The 16,174-nt window shown below is 45.9% G+C and overlaps 1 protein-coding gene across 1 annotated transcript in view; it reads left to right on the forward strand.

Moving 5' to 3' along the window:
- The first annotated feature begins 106 nt into the window (after positions 1–106).
- LOC129116349 (complement C3-like) overlaps positions 107–16,174 on the forward strand; it is a 30,610-nt gene continuing 14,542 nt past the window's right edge. The window contains 19 exon segments of the mRNA XM_054627274.1: positions 107–203; positions 319–367; positions 501–591; positions 793–882; positions 970–1,072; positions 1,223–1,312; positions 6,857–6,949; positions 7,067–7,150; positions 7,678–7,822; positions 8,057–8,194; positions 9,071–9,266; positions 9,434–9,596; positions 9,815–9,909; positions 10,223–10,311; positions 11,019–11,101; positions 11,209–11,293; positions 11,478–11,580; positions 11,785–11,905; positions 12,107–12,222. Of these exon segments, the coding sequence (XP_054483249.1) occupies positions 122–203; positions 319–367; positions 501–591; positions 793–882; positions 970–1,072; positions 1,223–1,312; positions 6,857–6,949; positions 7,067–7,150; positions 7,678–7,822; positions 8,057–8,194; positions 9,071–9,266; positions 9,434–9,596; positions 9,815–9,909; positions 10,223–10,311; positions 11,019–11,101; positions 11,209–11,293; positions 11,478–11,580; positions 11,785–11,905; positions 12,107–12,222 (2,016 nt within the window). The 5' untranslated portion in view covers positions 107–121.

The raw sequence follows: 16,174 nt of genomic DNA on the forward strand, positions 1-16,174 counted from the left end.
GATTGTTGAATTGTCCTATTTGAATCTCAGATGAGACCAAATACATTTTTAACTCTTTATTTTCAAGACACATTTCTATTAGTTTATCACATTTAACGAGGCACTTTTATCCATGTGACAGATGGTGTCGCTGTATTACGCTCTGCCTAAAGAAAAGGAGAGTGACTGTCAGAAGTTTAACATGTCTGTGCAGCTCATCCCAGGTAATGTGGTGCACTCCCTCTCTTTCTGTTCATTTGTTGTCTTTACATCAGTTTGTTTCTGCCAAGATCCCGACCTCATGAAAAACAAAATACTCAATTACTTTTTATCTTGCAGAGAAAATGAATGAGGAAGAGAAGATATACAAGCTGAAAATAGATGTTTTGTGAGTACAATAAAGATGTCATACTGACCAGTGTTGCAGTAACATGGCTATACATAAAACATTTTCTAACATAATGAACATAATTCTTTCTCTTTATGCCGTTATTTCATTATTCTGTCTATCCTTGGTGCAGGTATAAGGACAAGGACACCGATGCATCCATGTCAATCTTGGATATTTTCTTGCTAACTGGCTTCACTGTTAACACAAATGACCTGGACCTAGTAAGAACTGACGGATGCATGTATACCCACATACAGTTCACAAGTTGTGATTATAAGGAGAAACAAGTTGTTTTTTATGGTTAAGAAAGTTGTCTGACTGTGTGTGCGTGTGTGTGTGCGTGCGTGTGCGTGTGTGTGTGTGTGTGTGTGTGTGTGTGTGTGTGTGTGTGTGTGTGTGTGTGTGTGTGTGTGTGTGTGTAGTTGAACAAAGGACGTGCTCGCACCATTGCGAAATATGAGATGAACACAGTCCTGTCCGAAAGAGGCTCACTCATCATCTACCTGGACAAGGTAAGACATCACTGTTTCTTGCCTTTTATCATTTTTCTCTCTGTGTCATCCTTTGTTTGTTTATCTCCATCTTACCTTTGTCCACAGGTTTCTCACACACGACCTGAGGAGATCAGTTTTAGGGTCCATCAGACGATGAAAGTGGGCGTCCTTCAACCAGCTACTGTGTCTGTCTATGAATACTATGACCGTGAGTCTCAGAGTCACTTAGAAACATATGATGCTTCCATGTACTTTGCTGCCAATAGATGTCAGAGAAGACAACACTGTGGATAAGCAGTCGATGACATACTGCAGCTGCCACAGAGTCCTTTTCTAATATCTTTCTTTTCCATTTCAGAAACAAATTGTGTGAAATTCTACCATCCAGAGAGGAAAGATGGACAACTAACACGGCTCTGTAGAAATGAAGAATGCACATGTGCTGAAGGTAAACAGGATGATGTAAAACTACTCTCTCTGTTTTAGACACACACACAACACACACACACACACAGAATGTTGCATGTTGGGAGTTGGGCATTGGCTTCCATAATGGGCCTGGTGGGGGACTCCACTGAGTTGCATTCTCAGTCATTCGATCGGATAATGCTAAGATAAAATCTTATCTTATGTGCAAAAACTGGTTTTGTCCAAATAAGTTGCTGCAATGACCGGTAGGGTCATGCTTATCATGTTCTGCTCTCCACAGCCCCTGGGCTACCCTTAGAGTTTCCACTAACGGCGTTATCCACCAGTGTAGACACTTGTTCTCTCCCTGCATAAACACACAGAAACAGAAAATAAACTAAATGTTACAAATCAACACAAAGAAACATCTAAAGAAACATGCAAAGGTCCCCACGTCCAGTGAGGTGATCATTTCTCACTAAGAACAAAAATATAAGAAATAGCTGTAATATTTAAGAGAGAAATTTTTTTTTGACTTAAAGTTGACTAAAATGAAATTACATTTCATCTACTTCAACTAGACAAAAACATTTAAAGTTGTCGTCGACTAAAACTATGGATGAAAAGGCCTCGAAGGTGATTAAAACAAATAAGCATTTTCATCTTAAGACTAAGACAAATGCTGCATTCAGATGCAATCAGGCAGACGGAAGACGACAAACCATCCATCCATCCATCCATTTCATTCGCTTAGCTTGCTGCCCCGGGTCGCGGGGGCAGCAAGCTAAGGAGGGTCCTCCAGACGTCCTTCTCCCCAGCAACACTTTCCAGCTCCTCCTGGGGGACCCCGAGGCATTCCCAGGCCAGACGAGATATATAATCCCTCCAGCGTGTTCTGGGTCTACCCCGGGGCCTCTTACCAGTTGGACGTGCCTGGAAAACCTCTAAAGGGAGGCGTCCAGGGGGCATCCTGATCAGATGCCCGAACCACCTCAGCTGGCCCCTTTCGATGCGAAGGAGAAGCGGCTCTACTTCGAGCTCCCTCCAGATGTCTGAGCTCCTCACCCTATCTCTAAGGCTGAGCCCAGCCACCCTACGAAGGAAGCTCATTTCGGCTGCTTGTATTAGCAATCTCATTTTTCGGTCACTACCCAAAGCTCATGACCATAGGTGAGGGTTGGAACGTAGATGGACTGGTAAATCGAGAGCTTTGCCTTACAGCTCAGCTCCTTCTTCACCACAACGGTCCGGTACAACGCCCGCATCACTGCTGACGCTGCACCGAACCGCCTGTCCATCTCCCGTTCAATTTTACCCTCACTCTTGAATAAGATCCCGAGATACTTAAACTCCCTCGCTTGGGGCAGTGACTCACTCCCAACCCAGAGGGTGCAATCCACTATTTTCCGGAAGAGAACCATGGCTTCATCCCGACCGCTTCACACTCGACTGTGAACCGCCCCAGTGCGTGCTGAAGGTCACGTTCTGAAGAAGCCAACAGAACCACATCATCTGCAAAAAGCAGGGATGTGATTCTGAGGTCCCCATACCGGAAACTCTCCTCCCCCGGCTGCGCCTTGAAATCCTGTGCATGAAAATCACAAACAGGATTGGTGACAATGGGCAGCCCTGGCGGAGGCCAACACGCACTGGGAACAAGCTCGACTTTGTGCCGAGTATCCGAAAACAGCTCTCGAAGGCCTTCTCCAAGGCCACAAAACACATGTAGACTGGATGAGCAAACTCCCATGCCCCCTCCAACAGACCTGCAAGGGTAAAGAGCTGGTCCACTGTTCCACGTCCAGGACGGAATCCGCATTGCTCCTCCTGAATCCGAGGTTCGACAATCGTACGGAGCCTCCTTTCCAGCACCCTGGAGTAAACTTTCCCGGGAGGCTGAGCAGTGTGATGCCCCTATAATTGGAGCACACTCTCCGGTCCCCCTTTTGAAAATGGGAACCACCAACCGGTCTGCCACTCCACAGGCACTGTACCCGACTTCCACGCAACAGTGAAAAGACGTGTCAACCAAGACAGCCCAACAATGTCCAGAGCCTTTAGCATCTCCGGTCGAATCTCATCCACTCCTGGCGCTTTGCCGCTGAAGAGCTTTTTAACTACCTCAACGACCTCCGCCAGGCATATGGACGAGTCTTCCCTGAGTCTTCAGACTCTGCCTCTTCTACAGAGGACGTGTTGGTCGGGTTCAGGAGTTCCTCAAAGTGTTCTTTCCACCGCTCGACAATATCCCCAGTCCGGGTCTGCAGTTCTCCCCCCTGCTGAGAACAGCCTGAGAAAAGCCCTGTTTCCCCTTTCTGAGTCGTCTCACGGTTTGCCAGAACTTCCTTGAGGCCGTTCGAAAGTCCTTCTCCATGGCCTCGCCGAACTCCTCCCACACCCGGGTTTTTGCCTCAGCAACTGCCGTAGCTGCAGCCCTTCTGGCCAACCGGTACCTGCCTGCTGATTCAGGAGACCCCTGGGCCAGCCAAGCCCGAAAGGCCTCCTTCTTCAGCTTGACGGCCTCCTTCACCGCTGGTGTCCACCAGCGGGTTCTCGGATTGCCGCCACAACAGGCACCGATCGCCTTCCGACCACAACTTCTAGCAGCAGCTTCCACAATGGAGGATGGCCCACTCGGATTCCATGTCCCCAGCCTCCCCGGGATGCACGAGAAATTATTCCGGAGGTGGGAGTTGAAGACCTTGCGGACAGGATCCTCAGCCAGACGTTCCCGGTTCACCCTCACTACATGTTTGGGTCTGTCCGGCAGCCTCCCCAGCCACCTGATCGTCTCACCCTGGGCAACTCCGGAAAAGGAAATAGTCCAGCCCCTCTCCAGGAGTTTGGTTCCAGAACCAGTGCTATGCGTGGAGGTGAGCCCAACTACAGTGGGTACGGAAAGTATTCAGACCCCTTTAAACTTTTCACTTTTTGTTTCATTGCAGCCATTTGCTAAAATCGAAAAAGTTCATTTTTTTTTTCGCATTAATGTACACTCAGCAACACATCTTGACAGAAAAAAACAGAAATGTAGAAATTTTTGCAAATTTATTAAAAAAGAAAAACTGAAATATCACATGGTCATAAGTATTCAGACCCTTTGCTGTGACACAGCTGTCCATTTCTTCTGATCCTCCTTGAGATGGTTCTACTCCTTCATTGGAGTCCAGCTGTGTTTAATTAAACTGATTGGACTTGATTAGGAAAGGCACACACCTGTCTATATAAGACCTTACAGCTCACAGTGCATGTCAGAACAAATGAGAATCATGAGGTCGAAGGAACTGCCCAAGGAGCTCAGAGACAGAATTGTTGCAAGGCACAGATCTGGCCAAGGTTACAAAAGAATTTCTGCAGCACTCAAGGTTCCTAAGAGCACAGTGGCCTCCATAATCCTTAAATGGAAGAAGTATGGGATGACCAGAACTCTTCCTAGACCTGGCCGTCCAGCCAAACTGAGCAATCGTGGGAGAAGAGCCTTGGTGAGAGAGGGAAAGAAGAACCCAAAGATCACTGTGGCTGAGCTCCAGAGATGCAGTAGGGAGATGGGAGAAAGTTCCACAAAGTCAACTATCACTGCAGCCCTCCACCAGTCGGGGCTTTATGGCAGAGTGGCCCGACGGAAGCCTCTCCTCAGTGCAAGACATATGAAAGCCCGCATAGAGTTTGCCAAAAAACACATGGAGGACTCCCAAACTATGAGAAATAAGATTCTCTGGTCTGATGAGACCAAGATTGAACTTTTGGCGTTAATTCTAAGCGGTATGTGTGGAGAAAACCAGGCACTGCTCATCACCTGCCCAATACAATCCCAACAGTGAAACATGGTGGTGGCAGCATCATGCTATGGGGGTGTTTTTCAGCTGCAGGGACAGGACGACTGGTTGCAATTGAAGGAAAGATGAATGCGGCCAAGTACAGAGATATCCTGGAAGAAAACCTCCTCCAGAGTGCTCAGGACCTCAGACTGGGCCGAAGGTTCACCTTCCAACAAGACAATGACCCGAAGCACACAGCTAAAATAACAAAGGAGTGGCTTCGGAACAAGTCTGTGACCATTCTTGACTGGCCCAGCCAGAGCCCTGACCTAAACCCAATTGAGCATCTCTGGAGAGACCTGAAAATGGCTGTCCACCAACGTTCACCATCCAACCTGACAGAACTGGAGAGGATCTGCAAGGAAGAATGGCAGAGGATCCCCAAATCCAGGTGTGAGAAACTTGTTGCATCATTCCCAAGAAGACTCATGGCTGTACTAGCTCAAAAGGGTGCTTCTACTCAATACTGAGCAAAGGGTCTGAATACTTTCTTTTTTAATAAATTTGCAAAAATTTCTACATTTCTGTTTTTTTCTGTCAAGATGGGTTGCTGAGTGTACATTAATGGGAAATTTTTTTTAGCAAATGGCTGCAATGAAACAAAGGGTGAAAAATTTAAAGGGGTCTGAATACTTTCCGTACCCACTGTATATCTAGTTGGTACTGCTCCACCTCCCGCACTAACTCCGGTTCCTTCCCCACCAGAGAGGTGACATTCCACGTCCCTAGAGCTAGTCTGTGATGCCGGGGTCAGCACGCCCAGGTTCCCGCCCCAGCTCACACTGCACCCGACCCCAATGCCAATCCCTGCGGGTGGTGGGCCCACAGGGTGGCGGCACGATGTAGCTTTTTCCATGTCCCAAGGCCCGGCCACCAGACGCTCGACGGCGAGCTCCCTCCCAGGTCTGGCTCCAGGAGGGTGCCCCGGTTTCCCTTTTCCGGGCGATGTGCCACAACCTTGCATCGTCCGATTCATAGAGGTTTTGTGAATCGCTCTTAGTCTGACCCCTCCCCGAGAGCACTTTCCCTTGAGAGACCCTACCAGGAGCTATTTCCCACGACAACACAGCTCTCAGGATCACTGGGGCACACAAACCCCCGCCAACACGATAAGGTGACGACAAACCGGATATCATTTTAGTGGACGAGAGCAGGAGAGTTAAATTAGGTGAGGCCACCAGAGAATACCGTCACGGTAACGGCAGACATCATTGCCGTCCAAACATAAAACATTTAAACTTTTTGACATCATTTACGAGGGAATTTACAATCAGATGTTTTGTAGCTCCCTCACAGAAGGACAAAGTTCTTTAAGTTTTCAATAGGATATGAAGAGAAAGTTGCATTTTATAGCGACACAAATTTTTTGACATTAAATACTTTGATTTAATATATTTTATTCCATCACCATGGCAACATATTGGGTATGACTGTTGGTTTGTTTTTCCAGTGCCATCTAGATTGCGTGTGTCTGCGTCTACGGTCTGACTGATTCCATGTGAATGCTTAATGAAACTAAATATAAAAATAGCTTCCAAAATGAACACTTTACAGTTTACAGTAAATCACCAGATTGTTACATAATCATTAGAACTTTTGTCAGAGGCAACAAGCACCTGTAGGATCAGACCTCAGTCTAGCTGAATAATTACTTAAATTGTAATTTAGGTAAAGCTTCACCCATCAATTCTTCCTCTCACATCCACATGTGCTTATTTTATAAGGTCATCAGTCATGTTTTTACTTAATGCATTGTGTGTTTCCAGAGAACTGCAGTATGCAGAAGAAGGACAAAGTCACCAACGATCAGCGCACAGCTAAGGTCTGTGAGACTGAGGTGAACAATAAAATAGATTTTGGTAAGTGAGCGTGACTGCTTTTATACAGCACTTTTATACAAAAGAATGTGTGTTGGTGTGAGAAAGAGATTAGCAAGTAAGCATTCCGCTAACAATCTGCAACTTGTCTGTCCTCAGTGTACAAAGTGAGACTGGAAGAGTTTACAGAAGGTTTGCCTATGGATGTTTACACAGTGCGGGTATTGGAAGTCATCAAAGAAGGTGGGTATTTCTCATTTTGGGACATGTGCATATTTGCTCTTTGGCAGAGGGTTTGATGAGAAGACTGGTTCCACTCACATGTTTGTAGCAGTCAGCCAAATGAGCTCCCATTGCCAGGTAACAAGAGGACACTCCAGGAAGTTACTGGTTGGTCCAGTACACCCTCTTTAATGGGTCAGTTTGTGGGATCTGGCTGCATCTAGCAGTGAGGTTGCAGATTTGCTAGTAGATGGATTTTGTTACCTTTGTACAGAGCCAGGCTAACTGTTTCCAGTCTTTAATGCTAAGCTAAGTTAGCCAGCAGTCGTCTGCACATTTGCTGTAAAGTCATGAGAGTGGTATCAATGGAGGTATCTATCTAAATAACTGCAAGAACTCGAATAAGCGTATGTCCAACTATTTCATGAAACATGCTTCCACTGTGGCGATGGTAATATGTGAGAATACATCACTAATGTGTTGTATTGCACCTTTAGCAATGCATTCAATCCTTACCTTTTCTATGTTCTCTTATATTTTAATTACAGGAAACTCCGACGTGGGTCCTCTGAATAAACAGCGCATATTCCTCAGTCCTCCGCACTGCAGGGAGCCTTTAGATCTGAGAACAGACAATACATACCTTATCATGGGCGCATCCAAAGATATTCACAGAGATGACCAAGACCAGTCGTAAGTTTGTTCTTTGTGTGAATGTGTGTGGTGTGTGTGTTTAAATGTTTCACTGCTTTCTATTACTAAATCAAGTGAGCCTTTCTTGTACTCTTGTTAATGTGTAACTGTTGCTATTGACAGAGGGATTAAATGTACATAAGGAGGGAGGAGGCTTTGTCATGTTACGTTCCAGCATGTTACAGTGAACTGTTCACATAAAGGACCAATGCTTTTTCTTTTTGCTCTCCTCAGGTATCAGTATATACTCAGAGAGAGGACCTGGATTGAGTATTGGCCCACAGATGCAGAGTGTCAAACTGATGAACACAGACCTACCTGTTTGGGCATGGAGGAGATGGTCCAGCAGTACCAACAAATCAATATTAGTTGGTACTTGAAATAAAATGGGAGCAATAATGATATCTGGATTTAAATTCAATTTTAAAAAGTGTATGTACAAATATTAGATTGACTTGTGTCTTACTTAATGAGGAGCTGCAGTCCAGTTTGCTGTTTGTGTCACAAAGTAATGTGGACTTTCACACAAGGGCAAGTCCGTTGGTCCTGAAGTTGGTTCAGAGTTTGCAGAACGATTCCTTATGCCAGACAGAGCAAAAGTCTAAAGCCATGATGAAATGTTCTGTTGGTCCACTGCTGGATCTTCATCAAAGTAATCAATAGATCACTAATTGTGGGTGAAGTCCATGCAGTCATGATCCTCATCTGGGCAAATAGATTTGTTTATCTTGTTGATTTGGGTGAATTGAAACTTTAACTCACAGCCTCTAAAGAAGTGCTTCTCATCCTGAGGCTTTGGAACCAAGATAAACCTGAGGAGTAAGGAGATGAAAAACATTTCTGTTACACAAAACCATGTTGTTTTTTCTGACTTCTTTCCTTTTCTTCTTGTGAAATAATGAAAAGATTCCCCTCATAAAAGACAGAAAAATCTCACTGCTCTCAGTTAGGCCAAAACCTGTGTTGAGGGGTTACAAGCTGGGGGTCGTACACATGAAAGGTTGGGAACCACTTCTCCGACAGATCCAATCTCAAAACCTCTGGACAAATAGTCAAACCTCTAATTGTGTTAAAACAGTGTCAACCTTCCTTTATTATCTCCACCAGACGTAAGCGTGTGTGAGGTCATGTGTTCGGTCCTGTGAGCGTGCATGCATATCCTTAACAGAATGTGGATTTACAACACAATGACTACATAATATTATTATGATATAATCGATATCTTCCCCTCTCTCCGCTGCTCTGCAGCAAGGTGTTGTCTGCCCCCAACTTGCTGCGTGTAGGAACAGCAGAAAATATCTTTGTTGAGTGTCAAGACTGCTCTGGAGCAGACATCAATGTGAACATCAACGTGATGAACCATCCAACCAAAACCAAAAAGCTGGCAACCATATCTGTGACGCTTAACGATGAAAATCAATTTCAGCAGCTTGGGAAAATAACGGTAAATGAAATACTGTCACTGTATATGTAATAATCTGTCACTGTTACTTGGCTTCATTTTCTAACATGGTCACAAATAATCTATAAATTAATCCTGAAATGTACGTGATTTAGGCAACCCCACAATGCTACTGGTGCCCTACTTGTGTCTCTTCATACTGGTTTCAGATCCCTGCTGGAGACTTCAGTAAGGATGCCAGCATGAAGCAGTATGTGTACCTGCAAGCTGAGTTTCCTGACCGACTGCTGGAGAAAGTGGTCTTAGTGTCCTTTCAGTCCGGGTACATCTTCATACAGACTGATAAGACCCTCTACACCCCCAACAGCAAAGGTGAGTTCAAATCTACAAAAGAGCAAAAACACACCTACTTCTGTAACAATGTCTTCAAGTAGCTTTTTTTCTCCCAGATTTAATGATTCAACTGTAAATTACAGTGAAGTTAATGAACCTTTCTTTTCAAAAAATATGTTAAACAGTCACATGACCCAAAATAGATTAACCTCCTTCAACCCTCAGCAGCAGAATTAACCTCTTTCTCTCTCTGTCAGTTCATTACAGGATGTTTGCAGTGACGCCTCGTATGGAGCCGGTAGAGAGGAATGATGACATCCAAACTGATGCTTCTATTTCCATCGAGATTGTGGTATTGTGATTTATCTAAAGAAAATAACTGAATGTGATATAATTTGAACAGCTGTAACTGAAATAAATGCACATCTTCCACTAGTGGTGGAGTTGCGCATTAAAGAAAGCCTTTTCCTTCAGTGGGAGACAAACGCATATTAGAAATAGTGTCAAAGTGTCAATATCATACAGTCTATAGTCAAAATGTACGTTGACAAGGATGGAGTATTGTAGACAAAAGACATACATAAAATATGGCATGGATTTACTGAATTAATTTGTAATTTACCACGGCTCTCTGTTAATGGTGATTGCAAATTGTTTGTTTTTAGACCCCTGAAAACATCATTTTACCACTTGATCCAGTATCTTTGGAAGCAGGGATGCACTCTGGAGATTTCCAACTTGCTGAAATTGTCAGGTTAGTAGCTTATGAAAATAACATTTTTCACATTGTATTTTCATACATTTTGTTTTTAAGTGGTGTTTTTAACCAGGCAAGGCAAACAGCTGAGATAAACTAGACCTGCTTAAATATAAACTAGCTTAGCAAGCAGAGTAGCAGCAGCTGCCATCTTTGCTTTTAAATAGAAAATCTAGTGCTACTCTGGAAATCATGTGTAGTAAAGCCGCCTTTAAATTTCTCATTACACAGAATGTAATAAAGCAAGAAGCATGGGGTTATTAAGATTTGAAGATTGCTACCACTGATAGACACAAGACTATTTATAATCTTATTTAACTCTCCAGCAAAATGTTAAACTATTCTTTTAAACTGTAGCTCAGTTTATCTTTTAAAGGCTAAATATAAATTGTCAATGGTCGGAAATAAAACTAATCAGCATAAAAAGGCATAAAATACAAGTACTGCACCCTTTCTATATAATGCAAAGCCAACCTGAAAACTAAAAACCTTTTCTTGTAAACGTCAGGGCAGTAGTATAAATGTCAAGTTCTGTGCGGCAGCTCTTTTGTGTAGGGTATAAATATATATATTTATCATAACGCAATCAAAGTCTGTCCCTGTGTCACTTTCAGTCTCTAAATGATTATTTTAATGTTGTATATATATGTGTGTGTGTGTGTGTGTGTGTGTGTGTGTGTGTGTGTGTGTGTGTGTGTGTGTAGTCCCGGACTGTGGAAGGTGGTGACAAAGTTCCAAAGCAACCCACAGCAGAGCTATTCTGCAGAGTTCGAGGTCAAAGAATACGGTGGGTGCTTCATTACCTGCACTTCAATTTTAAACCTATATAAACATTCGCATTCACTATTTTTTTAACCTGATTAGCAAAACAATCAAATGTTTTCCATATTGCAGTGCTGCCCAGTTTTGAGGTCAAACTGACACCTAGGAGTTCCTTCTACGTGGACAGTGAAGAGTTCACCGTCGACATCAGAGCTGTGTATGTGAAGGTTTTTGTTTTGTGGCTTGAGAGACCAGGTTTGACTGGTAGATTGATACAGGAGGACAAATAAAGGGAGTTATTAAGAGGTTGTGTTGGGGCTTTTGTTTTTTTGTGTTTGTTTATTTTTTTCTGTTTTGCTTCATTGTGGGTTTTAATGTGGCCCTGTCTTGTGGTTTTTTAGGTATCTGTTTGGTCAAGAGGTGGATGGGACCGCCTATGTGGTATTTGGGGTTATGCAAGATGGTCAAAAGAAAAGCTTCCCGAGCTCTCTTCAGAGAGTGCAGGTGAGAACATTCTTACACTTTTGCCGTATTTTTTCATGTTTTCAAGACTCTTAAACATGAAAAGTATCTAGAAATGTCATTGCCATTATTTCAGCTAAATTGTGACATGTCTTTCTACAGATATTATTTATTTAGGATGTTAAGAATGAAACCAGGCTGTTTAATGACTGTACCACTAAACCCTATTTGAGAATGTCCCATTAGATTGACAGAGGTACTGGAAAGGTCACACTGAAGAGAGAACACATCACGAAGTCTTACCCGAACATCGATGAACTGGAGGGGACCTCCATATTTGTAGCTGTCAGTGTGCTGACGGACAGCGGTAAGATAGAGAAACTGTTTATTTGTGCCTTTTCAGTGTGTTTGATCAAAGTAACTACCAGCTAACTACCACGATTATAAGTGTCTGATTATCCCCAAACAAGAACGAGGGGAGGATAGAAAACAAAGATATCAAGATACATTTTTACTCTTTTAATCAGTTTGTGTGTGAATGTGTTTGTGTTTCTTCATCAACACACAGGTAGTGAAATGGTGGAGGCAGAGTTGAGAAACATCCAGATAGTCAAATCACCTTACACCATCCACTTCAGGAAAACACCCAAATACTTCAAACCAGGAATGTCCTTCGATGTTGCGGTAAAGTACCTATTTGCATTTACATGAACTGACAGCATATGTATGTCTTATTGCTTGGGACTTCTGGGCTACATACAAAAAATGGACCCAGAAGTTGAACGAAGCTTTATTCCAGACAGAAAACACAACAGGCGAACAGTCTCTGATTAACTCAAGTGGAGAAATCCGCTCGGTGGAAACCCAAGCCGTCAGGAACCGTAGGAAAGACCCTCATTGTCCAAACAAGGAGCAGCCTTCAAGGACCAAGACGCCTGCCGGGAACACCTAGCAGGCGTCTTGGTCCTTGACAGCTGGTCCGGGTGTTGGTTATGGTCGGCAATGAGTCGAGGGTCGAAGATGTTACGAGCCGGGACCCATTGCCTCTCCTCCGGACTGTATCCTTCCCAGTCGACCAGGTACTGAAGATCTTGGCCCCAGCAGTGGGAGCGGAGCAGATGATGAATTGAGTAGACCGGACCTCCTTCGATAAGGCGAGGGGGCGGAGGAGGAGGGGCAGCCGGCACCAAAGGACTCTCCCGGACAGGTTTGATCTTGGATACATGGAACGTGGGGTGGATGCGCATGGATCTGGGGAGCTGGAGTCTCACTGCTGCCGGATTGATGACCCTCTCGATCTCGAAGGGCCCGATAAATTTTGGACCCAGTTTCTTGGACTCTACCTGCAAGGGTAGGTCCGGGGTCGACAACCACACCCTCTGGCCCTCTTGGTAGATGGGGGCTGGGGTGCAGTGTGGGTTACATTACATTACATTACATTACAGTCATTTGGCAGATGCTTTTATCCAAAGCGACTTACAATAAGTGTATTCAACATAGGTATTCAAGAGAACTACTAGTCACCAGAAGTCATAAGTGCATCTCCTTTCTTCAATAAGCATCTAAAAGCATAAACCCGAGCAAAAGTATAGTGCAGAAGCAAACTAATACGAATACAATAAGTGCAACAAACTAATACGAATACAATAAGTGCAATGAACTGATACGAATACAATAAGTGCAACAAACTAATACGAATGTAATAAGTGCTACGAGGAAGGCTCAGGGTAGTACTTCTTGAAGAGGTGAGTTTTCAGCCTGCGCCGAAAGATGGGCAGCGACTCTGCTGTCCTGACGTCAGTGGGGAGTTCATTCCACCACTGTGGGGCCAGGACAGAAAAAAGCTGTGACCGGGTCGATCGGCCGCAGGGACCTCTGAGCGACGGGGCAACCAGTCGCCCGAGGCAGCAGAGCGAAGTGGTCGGGCGGGGGTGTAGTGCTTGACCATGGCCTGGAGATAGGAAGGGGCTGTTCCTTTCACTGCCCTGTAGGCTAGCACCAGAGTCTTAAACTGGATGCGAGCTCTTACAGGGAGCCAGTGTAGAGAACGGAGAAGGGAAGTTGTGTGGGAGAACTTGGGGCGATTGAACACCAGACGAGCTGCAGCTTTCTGGACAAGCTCCAGAGGTCTGATGGCCGATGCCGGGGCTCCGGCAAGTAGTGAGTTGCAGTAGTCCAGGCGGGAGATGACAAGAGCCTGGATGAGCACCTGCGGCGTCTCGTCAGTGAGGAAGGGGCGAATCCTCCTGATGTTGTAGAGGAGGAATCTGCAGGAGCGTGTGACCGATGCAATGTTTGCTGAGAACGACAGTTGGTCGTCCAGGGTCACACCCAGATTCCTCGCAGTCCAAGTTGGCATCACCACGGTATCATCAATGGTGATGGACAGGTCTCGGTGCGGGCAGCCCTTCCCCGCGAGGAACAGTAGCTCGGTTTTGTCCAGGTTAAGCTTCAGGTGGTGTGTCGCCATCCACTTCGAGATGTCAGCCAAGCACCCAGCAATGCGTGCCTCCACTTGGGTGTCACCGGGGGAAATGAAAAAACCAGCTGGGTGTCATCGGGATAGCAATAGTAAGAGAAGTCATGCGAGCGAATAACAGAACCCAGAGATGTTGTTTAGAGCGAGAAGGGAAGGGGGCCCAGAACTGAACCTTGTGGAACCCCAGTAGTCAGCATGCGTGGTTCCGACACGGCCCCCTCCATGTCACCTGGTAGGATCGACCTGTCAGGTAGGATGCGAACAGGGAGAGTGCAGAGCCTGAGACGCCCATCCCCTCGAGGGTGGAGAGGAGGATCTGGTGGTTCACCGTGTCAAAAGCCGCAGACAGGTCCAGGAGAATCAGAACAGAGGAGAGAGAGTTCACTCTCGCGGCGTGAAGCGACTCTGTCCCCGCAAGGAGGGCTGTCTCTGTCGAGTGACCCACCTTGAACCCGGACTGGTGGGGGTCCAAGAGGTTGTTCTGATGGAGGTAGGAAGACAGTTGGTTAAAGACAGCACGTTCAAGTGTTTTGGATAAAAAGGGTAGAAGAGAAACCGGTCTGAAGTTCTTGACATCAGAGGGGTCAAGTGATGGTTTCTTCAGAAGGGGGTGACTCTGGCAGTCTTGAAAGCCGAGGGAAAGCATCCCGAAACAAGAGATGTGTTGATGAGGTGGGTGAGGAAAGGAAGGAGTTCAGTCGCAATAGACTGAAGAAGAGGGGAGGGGATCGGGTCAAGGGAGCACGTGGTGGGGGGCGGTTAGATGTAACAAGGTCGAGGACCTCGTTAGGGGAGAGGGGAGCAAGATAGGGTAAGATGGGGTGTGGAGACGGAAGGGGGTGCTGAGGGGGAAGAGCTGGAGAGGGTAGAGAGGGGGAGGGTGGACAGGGAGAGGGGCACTGAGAGAAGGAGGATCTGATGTCGTTTACCTTCTTGTCAAAGAAGTTGGCGAAATCGTCAGGGAGAAGGGAGGAAGTAGGAGGAGGGGGTGGGGGTTGGAGGAGTGAAGAGAAAGTTTTGAAGAGTTTTTAGGATTGGAAGCAGAGGTTAGGATTTTAGAGCGGAAGAAAGCCGCTTTAGCAGTAGCTAGAGAGGAGGAAAAAGTGTAAAGGAGAGATTGGAAGTTAAGAAGGTCCTCCGGGAGTTTGCCTTTTCTCCATTTACGCTCAGCCACTCTTAAGCTCCGTCTATCAGTACGCACTGAGTCCGACAGCCATGGGGCAGGAGGAGTTGGCCGTGCAGGTCTGGAGGTGAAGGGACAGAGGTTGTCCAGAGAGGAGGAAAGGGTGGAGAGGAGAAGATCAGTAGCAGTATCGAGGGATAGGAGAGAGAAGGATTCAGGGTCAGGGAGGGCAGAGGTAATGGAAGAGGAAAGATCAGCGGGGGAGAGGGAGCGGAGATGACTATGGGTAGAAACCATGTGGGTAGGTGGAGGAAGTAAGGGGGAGAGGAGAGGGAGAAAGAGTAGGACATGAAATAGTGGTCCGAGAGCTGGAGGGGAGTGACAGAGAGGTTAGCAGTAGAACAGTGTCTAGTGAAGATAAGATCCAGCTGGTTGCCGGCCTTGTGGGTAGGAGGAGAAGAGGAGTGGTAAAGGTCAAATGAGGAGAGGAAGGAAAGCAGAGGTTCTAACTTATCAGTCTGGATGTTGAAGTCGCCGAGCATGAAGAGTGCGGAGCCATCGTCATGGAAGTGCGAGACTAGTGTGTCAAGCTCCTCCAGGAACTCACCAAGGGGGCCTGGTGGGCGATACACAACAGCAATGGTGAGCTTGACTGCATAAGTGACAGTAACAGCATGAAATTCGAAAGAGGACGGAGAGAACTGTGGAACAGAGAGTATTTCCATTTGGGGGAAATTAGCAGGCCAGTGCCACCACCTCGCCTCGCAGCTCTGGGAGTGTGAGAGAAAGAGAACACATCTGACAGAGCTGCGGGTGTGGTAGTGTTTTCTGGTGTGATCCAGGTCTCAGTTAGAGCAAGAAAGTTGAGGGAGAGCAAGGATGCGTAGCCTGAGATGAACTCAGCTTTTGGTACTGCCGACTGGCAATTCCAAAGCCCCCTGACACCACCTGCTCACCATGAGCTGAGAGAGTAGGATAGATGAGATTAGTGGGGTCACGGCACCTAGGAGTGACCCACTGTGTACGTGACCACC

Source organism: Anoplopoma fimbria, unplaced genomic scaffold (assembly GCF_027596085.1).
Source record: "Anoplopoma fimbria isolate UVic2021 breed Golden Eagle Sablefish unplaced genomic scaffold, Afim_UVic_2022 Un_contig_8362_pilon_pilon, whole genome shotgun sequence".
Taxonomy (NCBI): domain Eukaryota; kingdom Metazoa; phylum Chordata; class Actinopteri; order Perciformes; family Anoplopomatidae; genus Anoplopoma; species Anoplopoma fimbria.